The sequence below is a fragment of the Schistocerca serialis genome, chromosome 1, assembly GCF_023864345.2.
Source record: "Schistocerca serialis cubense isolate TAMUIC-IGC-003099 chromosome 1, iqSchSeri2.2, whole genome shotgun sequence".
Taxonomy (NCBI): domain Eukaryota; kingdom Metazoa; phylum Arthropoda; class Insecta; order Orthoptera; family Acrididae; genus Schistocerca; species Schistocerca serialis.
In genome coordinates, this window is record NC_064638.1 from 866,955,005 (window position 1) to 866,976,938 (window position 21,934).

Sequence of the window (21,934 nt, forward strand, 5' to 3'; positions counted from 1 at the left end):
TACATTTCTTACGACTCAACTAGCTGATATAATAAACTGCACTGATATACATGATCACAGCACCAGAACAAAATACAACCATCTAAGGAAAAGAATAAAATTAAAAATGACAGTTTGAAGCCCATATATCAATAGTTTTTGTTTTGTTTAACAAACTACAAATTCCTTAACAACATGTGAGTGTACTGATTTTAACACAAAAATAAATCTTTTCCAATTCAAAAATATTAACATTTCTTCAATGAATTTTAAGAAACTGCTAGTGACATGAACCACTAGAATATGAGCTGTAAAGTAATAAATATATGAAATAGATAAAGATGCAACAATTATAGTATGCAACATACACTCCTGGAAATGGAAAAAAGAACACATTGACACCGGTGTGTCAGACCCACCATACTTGCTCCGGACACTGCGAGAGGGCTGTACAAGCAATGATCACACGCACGGCACAGCGGACACACCAGGAACTGCGGTGTTGGCCGTCGAATGGCGCTAGCTGCGCAGCATTTGTGCACCGCCGCCATCAGTGTCAGCCAGTTTGCCGTGGCATACGGAGCTCCATCGCAGTCTTTAACACTGGTAGCATGCCGCGACAGCGTGGACGTGAACCGTATGTGCAGTTGACGGACTTTGAGCGAGGGCGTATAGTGGGCATGCGGGAGGCCGGGTGGACGTACCGCCGAATTGCTCAACACGTGGGGCGTGAGGTCTCCACAGTACATCGATGTTGTCGCCAGTGGTCGGCGGAAGGTGCACGTGCCCGTCGACCTGGGACCGGACCGCAGCGACGCACGGATGCACGCCAAGACCGTAGGATCCTACGCAGTGCCGTAGGGGACCGCACTGCCACTTCCCAGCAAATTAGGGACACTGTTGCTCATGGGGTATCGGCGAGGACCATTCGCAACCGTCTCCCTGAAGCTGGGCTACAGTCCCGCACACCGTTAGGCTGTCTTCCGCTCACGCCCCAACATCGTGCAGCCCGCCTCCAGTGGTGTCTCGACAGGCGTGAATGGAGGGACGAATGGAGACGTGTCGTCTTCAGCGATGAGAGTCGCTTCTGCCTTGGTGCCAATGATGGTCGTATGCGTGTTTGGCGCCGTGCAGGTGAGCGCCACAATCAGGACTGCATATGACCGAGGCACACAGGGCCAACACCTGGCATCATGGTGAGGGGAGCGATCTCCTACACTGGTCGTACACCACTGGTGATCGTCGAGAGGACACTGAATAGTGCACGGTACATCCAAACCGTCATCGAACCCATCGTTCTACCATTCCTAGACCGGCAAGGGAACTTGCTGTTCCAACAGGACAATGCACGTCCGCATGTATCCCGTGCCACCCAACGTGCTCTAGAAGGTGTAAGTCAACTACCCTGGCCAGCAAGATCTCCGGATCTGTCCCCCATTGAGCATGTTTGGGACTGGATGAAGCGTCGTCTCACGCGGTCTGCACGTCCAGCACGAACGCTGGTCCAACTGAGGCGCCAGGTGGAAATGGCATGGCAAGCCGTTCCACAGGACTACATCCAGCATCTCTACGATCGTCTCCATGGGAGAATAGCAGCCTGCATTGCTGCAAAAGGTGGATATACGCTGTACTAGTGCCGACATTGTGCATGCTCTGTTGCCTGTGTCTATGTGCCTGTGGTTCTGTCAGTGTGATCATGTGATGTATCTGACCCCAGGAATGTGTCAATAAAGTTTCCCCTTCCTGGGACAATGAATTCACGGTGTTCTTATTTCAATTTCCAGGAGTGTATTTTGGAAGTGTAATTATTGTTATACTATTATTTTTTATATTTGCAAAAGCCATCATTGTAATGGCTCCATGCAAAGAAAATGTAAATAAATATATAAATAAATACATCCAAATTCATTTTCACATGAAGGCTTAAAAATTGTTACATATTCTTGTAGGAGACAGTATTGGTCACAATGAGAAAAAGCCATCCCATAAATATTTGCCTAGAAAGAAACAGCTGTTGAGATAAGGGCCTTTCTATCTTATAGTAGTCCTTTGTCTGCTCACACTACAATAAATCCTCAACATATGTACAACTCATTCTTATACATGCTTCAGTATGTCCCTCAGCCCTCCTTCTAAAAAATCACTGACATCTTGAAATGTCCTCATAGTGAGACACCTTAAGGGATTAAGGTCAGGTGAATAATATGGTCATGCTATTGGATTTCCTCTGCCAATCCGCTGTTCATTTATAATTTGTGTTGTTTGAGTTATAACAAATGGGGTTGTGGATGGTGCTCAGTTGTGCAAACATCACATCCATTGTTCTTCTATAAGAGTAGCATTATTCCACAGTTTAGGTAATCTGTTGGGTAGGAACTGGTGATAAACAGCACCCGTCAATTTGTCTGGTTAAGTATACAGCCTTATGAGTGTGACACCTGCACTTGTTGCAGACACAATGATTCTGAGACAAGCCTGATGATTTGATTCCATGATTGCTTGAGGATTTGCATCAGCACACATGCAGTTATTGTGATACTTGACACATTCATAATGATTAGCACTATAATTTTATTGTGTTCAAAGGAACTATTTACTGAACAAAAGAATACAGAATATATTATAGGTATTCCTCACCAATGTCTATGCCATCATTCTGGCAGCTTCTGTATTTGTGTAGCAAACCATTCTTTGGTTCCTATCCCAGTGCCACTGTTGGACAACTGCACGAACTTCATCACTGGTGGTGAACTTATCATCCTTTATGACCTCTGCCATTACATGGCTACTAGGTGTCAGATACGGTGAATATAAAGGATGTGGCTACATGGTGCCCCAGTTATCGCACGGTGGCAATTGTCTAGTGATTGGCGTGTGGCCATGTATTGTCATGTTTGAGCAGAATGCTATGGCCCTATTTTTCATAGTGGCATTGTTGAAAGCATCAGCACAGTTAGTGCAGTGAACTGCAGTGCTGGCCACTGTTGAGGGTCATATTGAGAGGGAGCCAGTCCACTGGCAGCATTCTTCATTGGTCCCAGAACATAGTGATCATTTGTTTCATCATGAATAGTCCTGGCTGTAACTTCTTGGGACAATGGCTCCCAGTATGTTTCCACTCCACTGACTGACGTTTCTTTTCTGGAGTCTTGTGGAAGAGTCAAGACTCATCAAAAGTGACAAGACACTCACAGAACTATGTTGGATCTACTGCCTTCTGATAAATCGCCACATATTTCTGTTTCTGCACAATGGTGAGAGAAAGGGTACCAATTGTGTTTTCAGGACAGCCCCTGCCATCTCTGAACTCTGATAACCAACTAAACATGGAGCTGTGATTTAGTGCTGTTTCCCAACATATGGCTACTAACCTCTTGTTGACGTCTGAAGCAGTCACTCCTTCCCTCCGTAGAAACCAGACTGTCCACTGTTGCCCATGCTTGTCCACTTACATGTTGTCTTATCAATGCCCACCTTTGTACTTGCAAGCCAGAACAAGTGCTGCTGCAGAGTGCCACCTATGGGAAGCAGCAACACTACAGTCTTCATTTATACATGACACACATTTCAAGATTTGGGAGGGGAGGGAGGGGGGCCAATCGATCTTGAATAAACTAAGTAATTTATTATCCCAATCCTTGTGGTACCATCCTCACTCATAAATAAAATCCAAATTAACTCCTTTGCAGAGCTGCAGTCTGGCATGGTGGTCTTGTGGTCTGAGAGCTTGCACACCTTGTTAAGTGTTATGAATAAAGTAACTGCTCCTGCATAATTAATCACACATTATTATTTAGCGTTTGCCTGCCACAGAGTCTAAGCCTGAGTCGTTCACTTAAGGTGGCCAATAAAACTGACTGCCCCTGACAAGTCCGGCCATCTGCACAATCTGGCGACACTGTAAGATGCGGAAGTGTTACGAGGAAGTGTTGTCTACTTCCGAGATGTTGTTGGATTATGTGAGCCCCTGATCTAGTAGTAAGCGTCGTGCATTCTAAACTTATAGTCGCCTGTTTGCGTCCCTCTATAATTTTTTTTTTTTTTTTTTTTTTTTTTTTTTTTTTTTTTTTTTTTTTTTTTTTTTACCACATTTAGGCCCTCGTCTAAAGTTATGAGTCTGATTGAACATCAAAGATAATTCACTTCACTTCTACCCCCCAGCAATAACGAGTACTTCCAGAAACAATTCCACAGGACAGCTCGTGGCTGCGTCGTGATCATAACAGCTTACGCTCGAGCGTTTCTTCGCGCTGCAGCGGCTACCGGCCACCGGCCAGACGTCACCCGCCGCCTAAAATCCGGTGCCGCCCATGTGAAAGTGGCGTGATGCTGTCAGTGTATGTATCAACTGTCATTTTTGAATTTGAAGTTCTAGTTATCATCTTGCAGTTAAGCATTGGATTTGCATGCCTGAAAATCATGAACTACAGTTAAGGATTGTAAAATTGAGTCGCAAGTGGAAAAAGGTGTAACATCTGCAACACAATATTTACTTATGGTATAACAGATGGGTGAATGCAGAGGAGGCAGCTAGAAAGGTTTGAACTGTGTGTGGAGAGAGTGCTTTTAGGAAAAACACGCCAGAAAAATATATACTTGTTTCAACAGAGATCGTTCTGGCATGAATGATTTTCCACATTAAGGCAATCTCGACTACTGATATATGTGATGAATTACCATTTAGCCATCAGCAACATTTGCATTCAACAGCCAAAGTTCAGAAGTCTGGTGCAGGAGTACTGCATGCTCTAATTCTAAACAACAAAAATCAACGGAGTGACTATTATTGAACATCATCAGGTCGCTCATTGAGCATTCCCATGCAGTACTGTTACTGGTCACATGTTATGATGCCTTTATCATTACCTTCCTAAGAAGAAATGAAAGGCTGAGCCCTACCAAAAGGCATAAACTCGAGCAAAGAGTAGTGTGAACATAATATTTTACGTCTGATAGCTCCAAAAGTGTGTTTTGGGCTATGAATTCTGCCCCAAGGGATGTGTGCATCACAGCTGGAATTTGTTGACAACAACTGAGACACCTTTCGGTCGCAGTGTAAGAAAACCGAGCAACAAACTACATCACCTGTGCTACTGCATGATAACGCACTCTATTGATTTGAGAAATAAACTATCCAGGAGACTGATAGGAAAGTCTTCTCTCAGGCACTTGTATTGGTAGGGAAGTCCTCTCTCAAGCACTTGTCCCTCTCGACATATACCAGTAAAAAAAAATGTTCAAGTGTATGTGAAATCTTATGGGACTAAACTGCTAAGGTCTTCAGTCCCTAAGCTTACACACTACTTTAACCTAAATTATCCTAAGGACAAACACACACACTAATGCCCGAGGGAGGACTCGAACCTCCGCCAGGGCCCCGCACAGTCCACGACTGCAGCGCCTGAGACCGCTCTGCTAATCCCGCGCGGCTATGCTCTTAAAATTTAGCTTTCCCACTCTTGATCAATCAACCATCAAGGCAATTCATTTCTAGATGAAAATACTCTTCAAACTCCACTGGTTTAATGACATTGTTAGAACCAGTAGGTTTCTACAGGCATAGAATTTGTAAACAACTTTAGCATTGTCAGATTGTTTTAGATATCATGAAAGAAAATTCTGATGCTGATTAATTTCTCTTTGATGATTACTGTTGCGTTCAGTAAACTAATGGAAAACGCAATTAAAATATTCACTGTACTAATACAAATTAAATTTAGCTTACTACAGAAACTTCACGACAGCAATCTATCTTAATAAAGCATTAAGTATCTGTAAGCCGATTGAGCCTATTTTAACACGAATTAGTAGGATATTACCGGCTTTTGACTTCAAAAAAATCTGTGTTTACTTCATTTCCTGTATCATTCGCAAGTATTATGCAAATGTGGCAGTTCATAGATAAAATTACGTATTCACAACAACAACAAATATGTCGGTAGAAAACGAAAGTGGCTCCGATCCGTAGAATGCCAGTTTTCTTTCTCCTGATAACGACATCCTCTTGAATTGCCCCCGCCCGGAGATCCGAATGGGGGACTATTTTACCTCTGGAATATTTTACCCAAGAGGACGCCACCATCATTTAATCATACAGTAAAGCTGCATCCCCTCAGGAAAAATTACGGCTTTAGTTTCCCCTTGCTTTCAGCCATTCGCAGTACCAGAACAGAAAGGCCATTTTGGTTAGTGTTACAAGGCCACATCAGTCAGTCATCCAGACTGTTGCACCTGCAACTTTTGAAAAGGCTGCTGCCCCTCTTCAGGTACCACATGTTTGTCTGGCCTCTCAACAGATACCCCCTCCATTGTGGTTGCACCTATGGTCCATGGTTCATGGGGGGGGGGGGGGGGGGGGGGGGGGAGGAGATGATAACTAGAACTTCAAATTCGAAACTGACAGTTGATACATACACTGACAGTGTCGCGCCGCGTTCATAGGGGCGGCGCCGGATTTTAGGCGGCGGGTGGCGTCTGGCCAGTGGCTGGTAGCCTCCACAGCACGAGGAAACGCTCGAGCGTAATCTGTTATGATCGCGATGCAGCCACGAGCTGTCCTGTGGAATTGTTTCTGGAAGTACTCGTTATTGCTGGTGGGTAGAATGTGAAGCAAATTATCTTCGATGTTCAATCATACTCGTAACTTTAGACGAGGGCCGAAATGTGGTAAAAAACAAAAAAAATACAGTTGGATGCGAACAGACGACTATAAGTTTAGAATGCACGACGCTTACCACATTTTTTTTTTTTTTTCTTATATTGATCGTTGCGTTTGGTCTGGGCAGACGTCACAAGACATCTGTTCAAGTTGATCGTTGATTCCTTTACTCAGTTTTTTTATTACAGAGGGCGAGCAGCCCGCTGACCGAACACGCTGAGTTACCGTGCCAGCAAAGTTTAGAATGCACGATGCTTACCACTAGACTAGGGGCTCACACAATCCAACAACATCTCGGAAGTAGAAAACACTTCCTCATAACACTTTCGCATCTTACAGTGTTGCCAGATTGTGCAGATGGCCGGACTTAGAGTTGTCAGGGGCGGTCAGTTTTATTGGCCACCTTAAGTGAATGACTCAGACTTAGTCTCTGTAGTGGCCGGCCAGCAGTCAGTTTTTATGTCTAAGACTGTATATATTGACACACAAGAAACTTAAGTTTCTCTTTACAACTGAATATCCAGTCCTCCAATCCAGTGCACTACATCTGGAGTTGCTCTTCAGCCCAAATCCTGCATTCACTGACAATGTGGTGAACTGTTTGGTATGGAGCCCCACAGTCACTGGCTGGATTAGGCAGCTTCTTCCACTTAAAGACAGCATCCCTGCATTGGCCATGGCCAGTATGAATTCTGTTGAGAGTAGTCCAGGTCTTGCGTGGTAGGTCGAATCCACTAGGAAGTTTAGCACCTGAGAAGATGTTATGCGGGCACAAATCTGTCACTGCTTCTCACTGACCTTTCCATTCTTCAAGAGGTTTGAAATCCTTAGCAACCATGTCAGCAGCATTGTACAGAGTTGGAGGGTGTGACTACAGTCTCTTACGATTTAAGTGGCAAATCACTATGCACGAGTAGGTTAGAATTCCTAGAGATCTTGTGAAACTCTGTCACAAGGGCAGTACATCTGCATAGATCAGGAAGCATTATACCGGTTAACAGTGGAAGCCAATAAACTGGAGTAGATCTGATTGTGCCAGATATTATGCGCATTGTTGTATTCAGCTGGGTGTCAACAAGCCTTGTATGATGACTGTTCATCCAAACAGGTGCACAATACTCAGCACTTGAGTACACCAAGCCCAGAGCTAAAGATCACAGGGTGGTTGCTGAAGATCCCCAGGTAGTTCCGCATAGCTTATGGAGGATATGGTTTTGAGTCCTCAACTTTTGAGCTAAGTTAAGAAGGTGTTGTTTGAAGCATAGTGTATGGTCCAGGATGACACCATATACTTCCAATTATGATGAAGAATTCTGCCCCTGAAACTTACTTCCAGTTTTACGTATGCCAACCGATTATTTAGATGGAAGCAACACACTTCTGTTTAACTCACACTGAGTTGGAGTCTCCAGATTTAGAAGTAATTATCTAATGCAGACAGGTGACTGGTTAGAATCTCTTCTGTTGTCTTCATTTCCTGGTGTTGTACAGCTAGAGCCAGGTCATCGGCATAGCAGTAGTTTCTGGACGAAGCGTCAGGTAGATCAGATAGATATAGGTTGAACAGTTATGGTGAGAGAACTGATCCTTGAGGCAATCTGTTGTTCAGCTTCCTCTCCTTACTTATGTTGCTTCCAGTGATTACCTGGAACTTCCGATCACTTAGCATGCTGTTAATCAGTCAAGCCATTGTTCTGCAGGGTATGATACAGAGAAATTTTTAGATAAGGCCTTCCCTCCATACAGTGTCGAAGGCAGCGGTTAGATCAACAAACGTCCATAGGTTTAACCTTAAAACACCCTACAAATGCCTGTATGTGGTGAGTAGGAAACTATCCTTTCAACTGTGCTGTACTGAATCTTCTTCATAGACCTGCCTTTCAGAAGAATTTTAAAAAAGGCCTAATGGAAAGACTACATATCACTGGAACAGAATGATCAACATTGCTTTGATCAAACTGGATGCCGCTTGCAATTGCCTTTGCAAGCAACCTTTTATCAGATGCATTTAATTGAAGAAGATGCTATCTACACTGCCAATTGAGTGAGCCATTTGTGAATGGCCTTCTCTCCTGAATAATTCTCTAAGCTCTGCATTAGCATATTTCACAAGACACTTTATTCATGACTTGCCATACAACTCCAAGAATAGCACAATCTTCACACTACTGTGAGTATTCTCTACATTGCACCCAATGTCATCCTAAATTATGTTATTCAGACTTCAGTCCAAACTGTTGCTTGAACACCTTATGACAAAGCAGGCAGATTCTTCCCATCTGTTATGTTTTTCTACTCCCAAAAGTAACCAAATTTTTTCACAGTGTTTTATCTTATGTTCAATATGTTTACAAAGTAGTATGTAGCACTTACTTAAAAACTTCGAGTGCTTTATTAAGCTAAATTTCACTGGAATTTGTTCTTTAGATTCTAATTTCAAGTGTTCTTATTCAATTTGTGTAATTAGTTTTCATTAGGGCACTGCAAATTAAAAGTTGCAATTAATTAAAGATAGACAATAGTTTGACAGGTGTGAGCTAATCACAGTGGTGAACTAAGCAAATTTGTGAAAAGTTACCCATACCATTTAAAAATTAAGCCTTCCAACTTTCCTGTAAAGTGTTTTAAATGACTGAAAACTAATGATATTCCACAAGAATTAAAGTTGATGTTCTGGACCAGTATCATTTTCCATCACAGAATTTGTCAAAACCACTGTTAGATTCCTGACTTTGACTACTTACTTCTGTTACCTATTTTTGTGTAGAAAATGACATACAGCATTGATTAATTAATTGATTAATTAACTCACTAAATAATAAACTCACGTACTTCAGCATAATTTGAAATATTGCACTCATTCAGGTAAACTAGAGGATTTACACTGTAGAAGGAAAAGTAGTAGGCAAGTATTTTTCTAAATTTTTAACTTACAACATTCATCAAAAACAGTAAATTCCAAGCTAGCCATTTTTCAAAATATTATATAGTTTTCAAAATAACAGTGTGTTTCTACACCAGTCTTTGTAAGATCACCTGATTCATGAAATATTCAATCCACAGTTTGAAATCTAATGAGTAACATCTACATTGAGTGCACTTACCACAATAATTAATACTCTGCATGTAAGAATACATACAATTGTTTAATTACTTTTGATTGACTTCAGTATGTAATATGTGTGAAATGAACTGTGTAGTAATAAGCAACTGTGTATAAGGTTATTGTCAACCAAGAGATAGAGTGTTGACCAAGGTATATTTCATTAAGGACTAACTTATTGGATAGACCACAGTGTAATATTCTTCAATGTACTGATCTAGGACTGTGCTAAAATTTAACTGTGTCATTTTTAGATAAATGTGAACTGATTATTTTGTGCCACTATTCAAAACTTCACCACTGTGGTTATATGTGTTGGCCTAGAGAAGTGCCCTAATAATTTGTTCATAGAGTAAAAAGTGGTCATCATAATTAATAACTGGACTTCACATGAATAAAATATGTGTGCTAATACCATCAATAATATTGTGCATTTATTTCAGTGCACAAACACTTAGTTAAATTTTCAGCGTTTTGGTGATCAGATTGGTGCTGTTGCGGGGAGACTACAAAATTGATATCAGTTCTGCTACATGCTCACTTTATAGTTCTGTGATAGCATTTAGTAAAGTATTTTTCCAAAGTGCTTAAATCACAGTTAATGTCAATGAACCCCAGACTTCACGTAATAATACTAGTTATCCTGTAACAGTCTCCCAAAGTTGCATTCTGATTCTAAGATTCCTCGCCCTTGAATGTGAATTAGCAATAAAATCTCCTTAGCCTTTTCCATTCTTTTCCGTTGCTTCCACATGTACTGCCAGACTACTTCTCAACTCGTTAGAATGTCATAATCTTTCTATCCATAGTCTCCAAAAACTGAAGCTTTTGAAAATATCTACACTGAATATACTGACTTTCATATGTCCTTGATATTTTCACTGATTTGCTTGGTTATACTGCAATCCATTTTCTGGTTTAGTCTTAACATTACTGCAGGAAACTGCAAATTACAATTGTGCTTAACTATTCTTGTGCAGTTACCTATTAAGTTCAAAGTTTACAGTTTACCTGCCCTTTTTCTACTATGTGAAATAATAATGTCAATCACTGTATCACTCAAGAAGGCCAGCATTCCTCAACAGATTGCCACACATGAAAACAACACTGACATTCCTTGCATCAGTTTTCATTCGTGATAATTCTGTAGCAGCTTCCACACTTATTTGCTCTGGAAATAAGAACTTGCATGAATTATTCTATTAAATATGTTTTTACAAAACCTAATGACTGCAAAATTTCTGTATATTACAATCATACCAAAATAGTTCATAATGAGAATCATTAACTGACAATAGTGTTATGTAATTTTAAGTAATCATTTTGTGACAAGATATTTCAAATAATGAAATCCGTTTATGAAATATAATGAAATTTGTTTAAGAAAAATAAAAATATTTTTGAAAAATAATACTGAAGCTTTTGGTACTGTCAGTCTGTTCTGACAAAATGCATTGGTTTTGAGGATTGTTTGACATGTGATTATATCACTCCCATATAAATGTAGAGTTTGTACGTCCAACATGTAAACACAGTAATTTGCCAGATAAATTACACAGAAATAATAATATTGCTGTCTGCAGGTGTGTGTCTGCAGTTGTGTTGACTTACAGGTCATTAGTGCTGAATGTGTTTGTTACTAAGTAATATATATTACATCAAACCATTTTCTGACATTGTACAAACAGTTTAAGTGGTTTGCATTGGATTCCATTTTCTACTTGTGAAAATGCTGGGACTTGTACAGCCCCTTTCTTTGTGTAGTATATTTCATGGCATAAAGAAATCTGCTCACTGCTTAAGTTCAACACTTTTCAGCTTATAATGATTGCAAGTTTTATCCATTACCGCATTTCATCAGGTGCATTGATCTTTCTTAAATGTTTAGTATTAAGAACAGTATCTACCAATATGAAATGTTAAATCTGAATGTGACTTTATGATAATTTTGTTCTTGCAATAGTCTATATATTATGTGAGAAAATAAGTAGCCAAATAATAATAAATTATGAAATAAAAACCACAAATTAAATTCCTTCATTACTTTGCTTCCTGCACATTAGTTATGATGCAAAAGCAAAAAGAAATCAGTGGTTTCTCTCTAATGTGTATTGAGCCAGTGTGCTAATTGAGAGGTCACAAATATTTGTATAGTGTAGTGATTAAAAGGGAGTGGTAGTGTAATGGAAACTAGAGTAACTGACCCCAATGAAAATATATTACTGCAATCAAAAAAACTTTAAATATATTGAAATGATTATCAGTATGAAATTGTTTCTCCAATTAACAGAAACATTATAGGCTATGACACAGCCTCATGACATCATGTCTCTACTGGGTAGTCACACAAACATGTGGAGAACACACGTTCTAAAGACTACAGAAGAATGCAAAAGAATGGGACATATTGTTTCACTAATGAACACACTGATTATCGACAAATTGAATAACCTTTTAGCAAATTAAGAAATATTTGATCTATGCAGTTTGCACAGTAAATTCTATACCTATTTCTAGGATTATAATATGATATAGGCATGGATGTGATATGTCCACTAAGTGAATGATCACTGTTCACACTACCCAGATGGAAAACTGAGTTTTGCCCGTTTTATCCACACATTGAATAGTATGCTAGGTTGGTTTGTCACTTTTGTATGAGGCACAAAATTCAGTCAACTCCTCCCCCCCCCCCCTCCCCCCTTCTCCCTCCACCACACAGCCTTCATTCCAAACTCTCTTTCAACTCATGTAACTAGTACCATCAGAAAGGAGATCTGTCCATTGAAAGGAGTGTGGAACTATAAGATGTAAACCCAACAGGGGCTCCTGTGTGACAAAGGAAGTAAAAGCACAGAGAATGATGAAGACAAGGACAGATATTTTAAATTTTTAAGGTATTATTGCTAATAAGTACATAGCAAACACATATGGACTGTTAGATGTTTGAAAACTTATTGTACTACCTCTCTCCATTTCAGTTGAATGATCCACAGTGGAAACCTGACTATGGACCAGTTGAATTCTGTCCCAAATGGGGAGCTACTATGGTTGGTGTAAGAAAATTTCTGCTTGCCTATAACATCAACATTCTTGGGACTAAAGAACAGGCACATAGGTAATTAAACAAAACCAACTCCAAAGAATGTGGTTTGTTCTATGAATTAGAGAAACTACAGATTAAATTTTCTTTCTCCTTTAAATTATATTCCCATCTTACTTAAATTAACAGTATTATTTAAAAAACAGTCTGCTACTCACCATAAAGATGACATGTTGAGTTGCAGACAGGCACAATGAAAAGCATTTTACATATAAGCTTTCAGCCAAAGCCTTCTTTAAAAATGAAAAATGCACACACATTCACATACGCAAGCACATCTCACATACACATGACCACTATCTCTGGTCACACAGGCCAGAATCCAACTGAAACACATTGAATGGGAACAACAATCTGAACAATCTGGAGTGGGGCAGGGAAGAGTGAGGGATAGATGGGCATGGGTAGGCAAAGAGGAATCAGCCCTGCCTGGTGGAGCATGCAGGGACTAGAGGTGGCAGGACAGAACCATCAGGCACAGTGTCAGCAGGTTGTATGGCAGGGAGAGTAGGGAAAAACAGGTGACAGAAAGGAGAGGAGCAGAGAAGGGGAAAAGACCTGTGGGTGTGTCAGCAGAAAGCAGCACACAGTGAGGGTGAGGGGACATGAATTATGAAGAGGTAGCAGGACAGAAAGTCAGAAAGTGCAGATATTGTTGGATGGAGGATGTGGGGACAGTAGGTTGAAGATGGGATGATTTCAGTAATGGGAATGTGCTGTAAGGACAACTCCCACCTGCGCACTCATAAAAGCTGGTAGTGAAGGGGAGAATCCAGATGTCCTGGATTGTGAAGCAGCCATTGAAATCAAGCATGTTACATTCAGCTGCATATTGTGCCACATTATGTTCAACTTTGCTTTAGCCACATTATGTTCAACTTTGCTTTAGCAGTGGCCATTCATCCTGGTGGACAGCTGGTTGGCATCCATACCAATAAAACAAAATCTGAGCTATGATTGCAGCATGGTTGGTGCATGACATGGCTGCTTTCACAAGTGGCCAGGTCTCTGATGGGGTAGGATAAGCCTGTGACTTCACTGGAATAGGAGGCACTGGGTTGGTGGATTGGACAGATCTTGCACCTGAGTCTTGCACAGGGATATGGTCCCTGTGGCAAGGGGCTGGGATTGTCATAGGGATGGACTACGATGTTTTGGAGGTTGGATGGGTGATGAAACAGCACTTTAGGAGTGGTGGAAGAATCTTGGGTATGATTTCCCTAATTTCAGGGCATGATGATAGATAATCAAAGCCCTGACAAAAGATGTAGTTCAGTAGTTCCAGTTTGGGGTGGTACTGGGTGTCAAAGGGGTGCTCCTTTATATCTGGATCTTGCGGATGGTGGGAGGATTGGGAGTGTGTGGTAATATGGCATGGGAAATATGTTTTTGGATTAGGTCTCAAGGGAGCTCCAGTCACTGCAGATGTGCCATCCCTGGGTGGATAGGCTGTATGGGGTGGATTTTTTGGTATGGAAGGGATGGCAGCTGTCAAAATGCAGTTACTGTTGTTGGTTGGTGGGTTTGATGTGGACGGAGTTGTGGATGGATCCATCAGAGAGGAGGAAGTCAATGTCCAGGAAGGTTGCATGCTGGGTTGAGGAGGACCAACTGAACCATATGGGAGAGAAGTTATTGAGGTTGTGAGGGAATGAGGATAAGGTGTCCTCACACTGAGTCCAAATCATGAAGGTATTATCAATGAACCTGAACCACACCAGGGGTTTGGGATTTTGGGAGGCTCAGATTTCCTCTAGATGGCCCACAAACAGGTTGGCATAGGAGGGTGTCCATGGCTGTGCCAGATTTTTTGTGTACCTTCCTCTCAAAGGAGAAGTAGTTGTGTGTGAGAATACAATTAGTAAAATGTATGAGAAATGTGATAGTAAGTTTATCATCTGAAGGATGATGGGAGAGGTAATGTTCAACAATGGCAATGCCATGGTCATTAGGGATCTTGATTTATAGGAAAGTAGCCTCAACAATGACAAGCAAGGATCTAGGAGGTAAAAGGGTGGGGATGGTGGGGAGATATTGAAGGAAGTGGTTGGTATCTTTGGTGTGGGTGGCTGGATTTTGAGCAATAGGTCGGAGGTGTTGGTCAATGGGAACTGAAATTCTTTGAGTGGGAGCACAATAACCAGCTACAATGGGGCAGCTGGGATTGTTCGATTTGTGGATTTTGGGGTGCATGTAGAATATGGGTGTGTGGGGTTTCATAGGGGTGAGAAGGAAAATGGATTCAGGGGAGAGATTCAGGCAGAATGATTAGGTCAAGATCTGTTTAGAGGCTGTGTATGGCTGTACTTCCTTCTGCTGATAGGTTGGTGTTCTCAGGAAGGGACGTAGGGAAGGATGATGAGACAAAGTTGAGATGACCAAGTGTGGTTAGGTGGGAGGGGTGGAGGATCAAGGTTGTATGGTGGCAGGTATTGGAAAAGGCAGGGTTCAATTTGGGGTATAAGTTGACTTTGGTTGGAGGGATTGTTATCAAAGAAATGTTTCCACTGTACAGATCGGGAGAAGGAGAGTAGCTCTTTGATGAGTCCAACGCTGCTAATTTTGTGTGCAGAGCTGAAGGTGAGGCCTTTGGTAGAACAAACTCCTGTGAGGCTGAGGATTTTTGTTGAAAGATTAACAACATTGTTATGGGACTGTTTCAGCTATGGATTTAGTGAGGTGTTGGAAGGCAGTTTTGGAGGCAGTGGCAAGTTGAAAAGGTCAGCTAGGAAGCATCAGGGTGGTATGAAGAGTTGACAAGTATGAAAACTCCAAGATGGTAGTAGGATGTCAGCAGGCTGGATAACATAAGGAAGTGTTGTCTGGAATGCTGTTCCAGGTGCTGGAGTGCAAGGGATTCATTTGAATTGGTTATGTGTGTATGAATGTGCGTACTTTTACTAGATGAAAAGCATGAGCTTGAGAGCTAGTGTAATACTGTTTTCTGTTACATGTTTTTGTGTGCCACACATCAATCAGCTGTAGGTGAATAGTTGCCTTTCCTTTATTTTGTATATCATTCCATCCAAGAATTTCCATTGTTGTTGTAAATTAAGATCAGTATATTTTGTCATTAAACAACAACCAAAAATCCTATAAACATGTAATACAGTAACATCATAAAGACAAGTTGATAGCATAAAAAGTCTACTGTCCACTTCTGTTGCACCAGAAATCACCACTAACTAAGATACATATAGTACTGCCTCAAAACAGAACCTCAACATTCAAAAATAAAGTTATTACAAAATTTACCATGGACACTACAGGATAATAAAGGTAAGAAGGTATTTTCAAAGGTGCTCAAAGATAATTTAACACGAGAAAAACATTATAATATTGTAATTTTATGCAATGATTATCAGTTACAACTTCATCTAGTAGTTATACTATTTAGTTACATTATATTTACTGAAGTAAAATTGTAGAGTTTTCAATTCTCCTCTAGGGCTTCTATAAATAGATTGTCTGTATGTAACATAATTCATGAAGATCAAATAAAATCAGTTAGACAAATTTGTGAGATTGGGGTGTCATTTAGTGATTTTCATTGCCTAAAATACATTGTTCTTGTTACTTGTGAACAGCTAAAGCAATCCAATAGTTTATAATCAATGTGACTAATACCTGGAATCATTCTTGCTGGCTTTCTTAGTATACATTTGATATTCCCTTTTAGTCTCACACATTTCACCAATATTCTATAGTGGGTTGCTTGAGTGTTTACTGCAATTTGCATTGTGATTATTGAATTTTTCTAATATCCTACCACTGAATCAAAGTTTGTCATATACTTTACCTACATCTGAGCCTATGTGATCATTCCAGTTCATATTCCTACACATTGCTACACCCAGAAATTTGTTGATTTCACATACTGTCATAAATGAATTTTAAAGGCCAAATAGTGAAGTTTATTCTATATTCGTATGCTGCAAACTACTGTAAAGTGCATGGCAGACAATATTTCCCACTACATTATCATATGGAGCATGGGAAGAATGACTCTGTGTGTGCTCTAATCAGTCTATCCTTATCTTTGTATCCCAATGGGAGTAATAGGAAGCCAAGGTATGTTCCTCCACACCTCATTAAATACTGGTTCTTGAAAAATGGAAAGCAGGCTTTTGAGGGATAACCAACATTTATCTACAAACATCTGCCAGCTGGGGTTTTTCAGCATTTGTGTGAAGCTCTACCATGAGTCAAACAAATATATGGCCATAACGCTACCTTTCATTGTATGTATTCAATGCCCCTCTCCCATACACTTAATCAGTATGTTAGGACGGTTTGCACAAGTATTTTGTAAGAAATATCCTTTATATCTTGTGTCTCTATTTTCCCAATATTTTATCAACTTTACCTATGACTGCCTATGTAATGATTTCATTTTGTATATCCACAAATTGCTACATGCAAACATTTGTCTGATTTCAGCTGCGAACCACTGATATTATAGTCATGGGACACAACACTTTTTAATGTGTTTTTGAAGTGTCTGGTTCATCAGTCCTCTGACTAGTTTGATGTATCCTACCACAACTTCTCTCCTACACCAACCTCTTCAACTCAAGCAACCACTTGCACACAGTGTCCTCAGTTATTTGTTGGATGTGTTCAGTGACAGATCTTACTCTCTAAAGCTTCCTCTAGGACCATAGAAATTATTCCCTGGTGTCTGAATGTAACAAATTACATATCATTCTGTTCCTCCTTCTAGTCAGTATTCTCTGTATGAAGAGTGGAAATGGAAATTATTCGAAGTACCATTTTTTCAAAAAGCAAATTTTCAGTGCTTTTGTGTTCTGATACTCTGTTGCATGCCCCTAAACTTTCAAATATGCATTAATAGATGGCACATGATCTTTGTACATATTTGGGCTTTCCTCTGAAGTTTTAAAAATGTAATTTATTCAGACAAATAAAGACTAATCTTCAGATAGCTGTTCATGTTAAAATTTTGTTTTTTGTTGTTTACATTAATTGGTGGGGAAAAACAGCCAACTAATGCAAACAACAACATCATCATCATCACCTTTGTATCCTTCCAGCAAGTCAGATAGGGTGTTTATGAATGATTTTCCAACATCTTGCACTATCTTGATATACTTCTTGCTTGCTATTGTTCCCCAATTTTCTTCTCTAGTCTTCAGATCTTCCTTAATCTGATCTGACCATTTTTTTCTGAGTTGTCCTATTGGTTTTTTCCCCTGCACATTTCTATCGAAGTATTGTTTTGACAGGCAGTTACCATTCATCCTCTCCAAATGGCCAAACCTCTTGAGCTGTGCAGCACTTAGTCTCTCAGTCAATGACAGATCACTTACATCTCACCTATGACATCTTCATCCTTAATTTTATCTTTTCTAGACTTCTGCAAGGCTGATTCCAGAAACTTTATTTTGTATGCACGTAACTTGCTCAAATCTGACTTGTTAGTCACACAGCAAGTCGCAGTCATAATTGGCAGGAGATACACTTTAACACTGTCTTTCTGCCTCTTGCAGGAATTACCTTGACTCTCACATGTTGTTGTTGTTATGGTCTTCAGTCCAGAGACTGGTTTGATGCAGCTCTCCATGCTACTCTACTCAGTGCAAGCTTCTTCATCTCCCAGTACCTACTGTAACCTACATCCTTCTGAATCTGCTTAGTGTATTCATCTCTTGGTCTCCCTCTATGGTTTTTACCCTTCACACTGCCCTCCAATACTAAATTGGTGATCCCTTCATGCCTCAGAACATGTCCTACCAACTGATCCCTTCTTCTAGTCAAGTTGTGCCACAAATTTTTCTTCTCCCCAATTCTATTCAATATCTCCTCATTAGTTATGTGGTCTACCCATCTAATCTTCAGCATTCTTCTGTAGCACAACATTTTGAAAGCTTCTAATCTCTTCTTGTCTATCATATTTATCATCTATGTTTCACTTCTACACATGGCTACACTCCACACAAATACTTTCACAAACGACTTCCTGACATTTAAATCTATACTTGATGTATCTTCTAAGATAAGTTGTAGGCTGAGTAGTGCCTCACGTGTTCCAACATTTCTAAGGAATACAAAATGATTGACCCTGAGGTCGGCTTCTACCAGTTTTTCCATTCATCTGTAAAGAATTTGTGTTAGTATTTTGCAGCCATGACTTATTAAACTGATAGTTTGGTAATTTTCACGTTTGTCTTTGGAATTGAAATCATTATATTCTTCTTGAAGTCTGATGGTATTTTGCCTGTTGCATACATCTTGCTCACCAGATGGTATAGTTTTTTCAGAGCTGGCTCTCCCAAGACTATCAGTAGTTCTAATGGAATATTGTCTACTCCCGGGGCCTTGTTTTGACTTAGATCTTTCACTGCTCTGTCGAACTCTTCTCACAGTATATCTCCCATTTCATCTTCATCTACATCCTCTTCCATTTCCATAATATTGTCCTCAAGTACATTGTCCTTGTATAGACCCTCTATATACTCCTTCCACCTTTCAGCTTTCCTGGCCGCATCTCGTGGTCGTGCGGTAGCGTTCTCGCTTCCCACGCCCGGGTTCCCGGGTTCGATTCCCGGCGGGGTCAGGGATTTTCTCTGCCTCGTGATGGCTGGGTGTTGTGTGCTGTCCTTAGGTTAGTTAGGTTTAATTAGTTCTAAGTTCTAGGCGACTGATGACCTCAGCAGTTGAGTCGCATAGTGCTCAGAGCCATTTTTTTTTTTTTTTCAGCTTTCCCGTCTTTGCTTAGAACTGGGTTTCCATCTGAGCTCTTGATATTCATACAAGTGGTTTTCTTTCCTCCAAAGGTCTCTTTAATTTTCCTGTAGGCAGTATCTATCTTACCCCTAGTGATATATGCCTCTACATCCTTACATTTGTCGTCTAGCCATCCCTGCTTAACCATTTTGGACTTCCTGTCGATCTCATTTTTGAGACGTTTGCATTCCTTTTTGCCTGCTTCATTTGCTGTAATTTTATATTTTATCCTTTCGTCAGTTAAATTCAATATTTCTTCTGTTACCCAAGGATTTCTACTAGCCCTCATCTTTTTACCTACTTGATTCTCTGCTGCCTTTAATATTTCATCTCTCAAAGCTACCCTTTCTTCATCTACTGTATTTCTTTCCCCCATTCTTGTCAGTTGTTCCCTAATGCTTTCCCTTAACTCTCTACAACCTCTGGTTCTGTCAGTTTATCCAAGTCTCATCTCCTTGAATTCCCACCTTTATGCAGTCTCTTCAGTTTTAATCTACAGTTCATAACCAATAGATTGTGGTCAGAATCCACATCTGCCCCTGGAAATGTCTTACAATTTAAAACCTGGTTCCTAAATCTCTGTGTTACCATTATATAATCTATCTGAAACCTTCCAGTATCTCCAGGCCTCTCTCAGATATAAATGTAATATAAACAAGAACAGCTATCTGAAGATGAACTTGGCAGTTCAGAACTGGTAAAGACACCATTTTTATAAATAAATAGCATTATTACCAGTGGCTGGTTGTGTTTTCTTCTTTGCAAGAATAAACTTTCTTATTGACAGCTAGACCCAGTCAGTTATCTGATGTGGCACTTTGAATGCTCTTTCCAATGTGTCACATTATTTTTGTGATGATGTGGTCAGCAGCATAATTTTGTTGTATCATAATACTGTCTCCATTTTCTGGATACAAATCAGTTATGTACAGAGAGAGATACATTGTTTTTTCATTCTCCTGAAGAATGTGAGATTTGGTGCTTAGAACCTTTTCATGTCTCACTCTTCATATGTTCCTTAAAACTTCATCTATTCTGTATAAAATCACCTCATTTCTTTTCTTATAAGACTGGATTCCATTTATGAAGATTTAAAGCAAGTGGCCAGTCTTTGCAACACTTTGAAATATTATCTGGATCTGCCTTCAGTGATCAAAATTATGGATAATTGTTAGCCATGACTAATTACTGTGGCAAGCAAAGTTTCCAGAACTAACCCAACCTCCCAAAGTCCTAAAAGGTCTCACATTCTCTAGCAGTGTGTCCTTCTGAAGTTTAAGTAGGCTTCAGCTTCACAAGTGAGTGTCTTGAGCTTCCGTGAAAAAATGACTATAGCTCCTCTGCCTAAGGAGTTTATGCCACAGAACAGTATTAAATAAAAGTATGCATCATGTGATACAAATGATAATATAACTGGTTTCAAAATCTTATAAAGTTATCATCAGGATGTATGATTTGATTGTCATTTGTTAATGTTCATTCCAAATACCTTGTTGATGCAGTCTACAGAATGTGATGAAAGAATGAATGTATGCTGAAGAATATGCTTTATTAAATGTTATAGTATAGTGGCTTACAGTGCTGTATTCGAGCATCATCTTGCAAGTCACCCACTATTACATCATTATATTTCCATATCCTATATGATAAGTAAAAGCTCTCTATGGACAATATCTACTGAACAAATGACAACAATGACATGAAGAGTGATGAGAAAATATCAAAAGTTTACTGTATCATAATGAAAATTACTAGATGGAAACAGCACTCAAAATATTAGGACAGGCCATAAATCACTTGTCTTGGTGTCCAAATGTGGGTGTCTCCACTTCATTTGAAAGAAAAGTAAAAGCTAAAATACACATCAGTGTCTAAATGTTCCGATGCAGCACTTTTTATTCACCAGCAGGTGAATAGTTGCTTGTTCTCATTTTTAATTTTTTAATATCAATAAAAGATGTGATACTGAGCACTAGGTTGCTCTAAAATTTATATTTTTATATGCAGAAGAGCATTTTCTCTTTTTACAAGCTGTGACTTCATCACAAATAAAAACAGGGATCCATGGAATAAGGAATTTCTTTTTTTTATTCCAGTCTATGATCACAAAAATAGTCTGGTGACAATTTCACATCTGTCAGCATGAGCCTTCTGTGAAGCTGGAACTGTTATTTTCTTAAGACTAAGAGTATTTTTCTTATCTCATATACTAGTATCTTGTGTACTAGGTAGAATAGGTTTTTTATGGTATGGGGTGCCAAGGATCTGGATAATTCTAAGGGAATGTCATCTACTTCAGGTGTTTTGTTCCAACTTAAATCTTTCAGACCTCAGTCAGATTGTT

The 21,934-nt window shown here is 39.9% G+C and overlaps 1 protein-coding gene across 1 annotated transcript in view; it reads left to right on the forward strand.

Moving 5' to 3' along the window:
• LOC126485716 (formimidoyltransferase-cyclodeaminase-like) overlaps window positions 1-21,934 on the forward strand; it is a 108,056-nt gene that overhangs the window by 43,747 nt on the left and 42,375 nt on the right. The window contains exon 4 of the mRNA XM_050108895.1: window positions 12,722-12,858. Within this exon, the coding sequence (XP_049964852.1) occupies window positions 12,722-12,858 (137 nt within the window). The remainder of the gene's footprint in view (window positions 1-12,721; window positions 12,859-21,934) is intronic.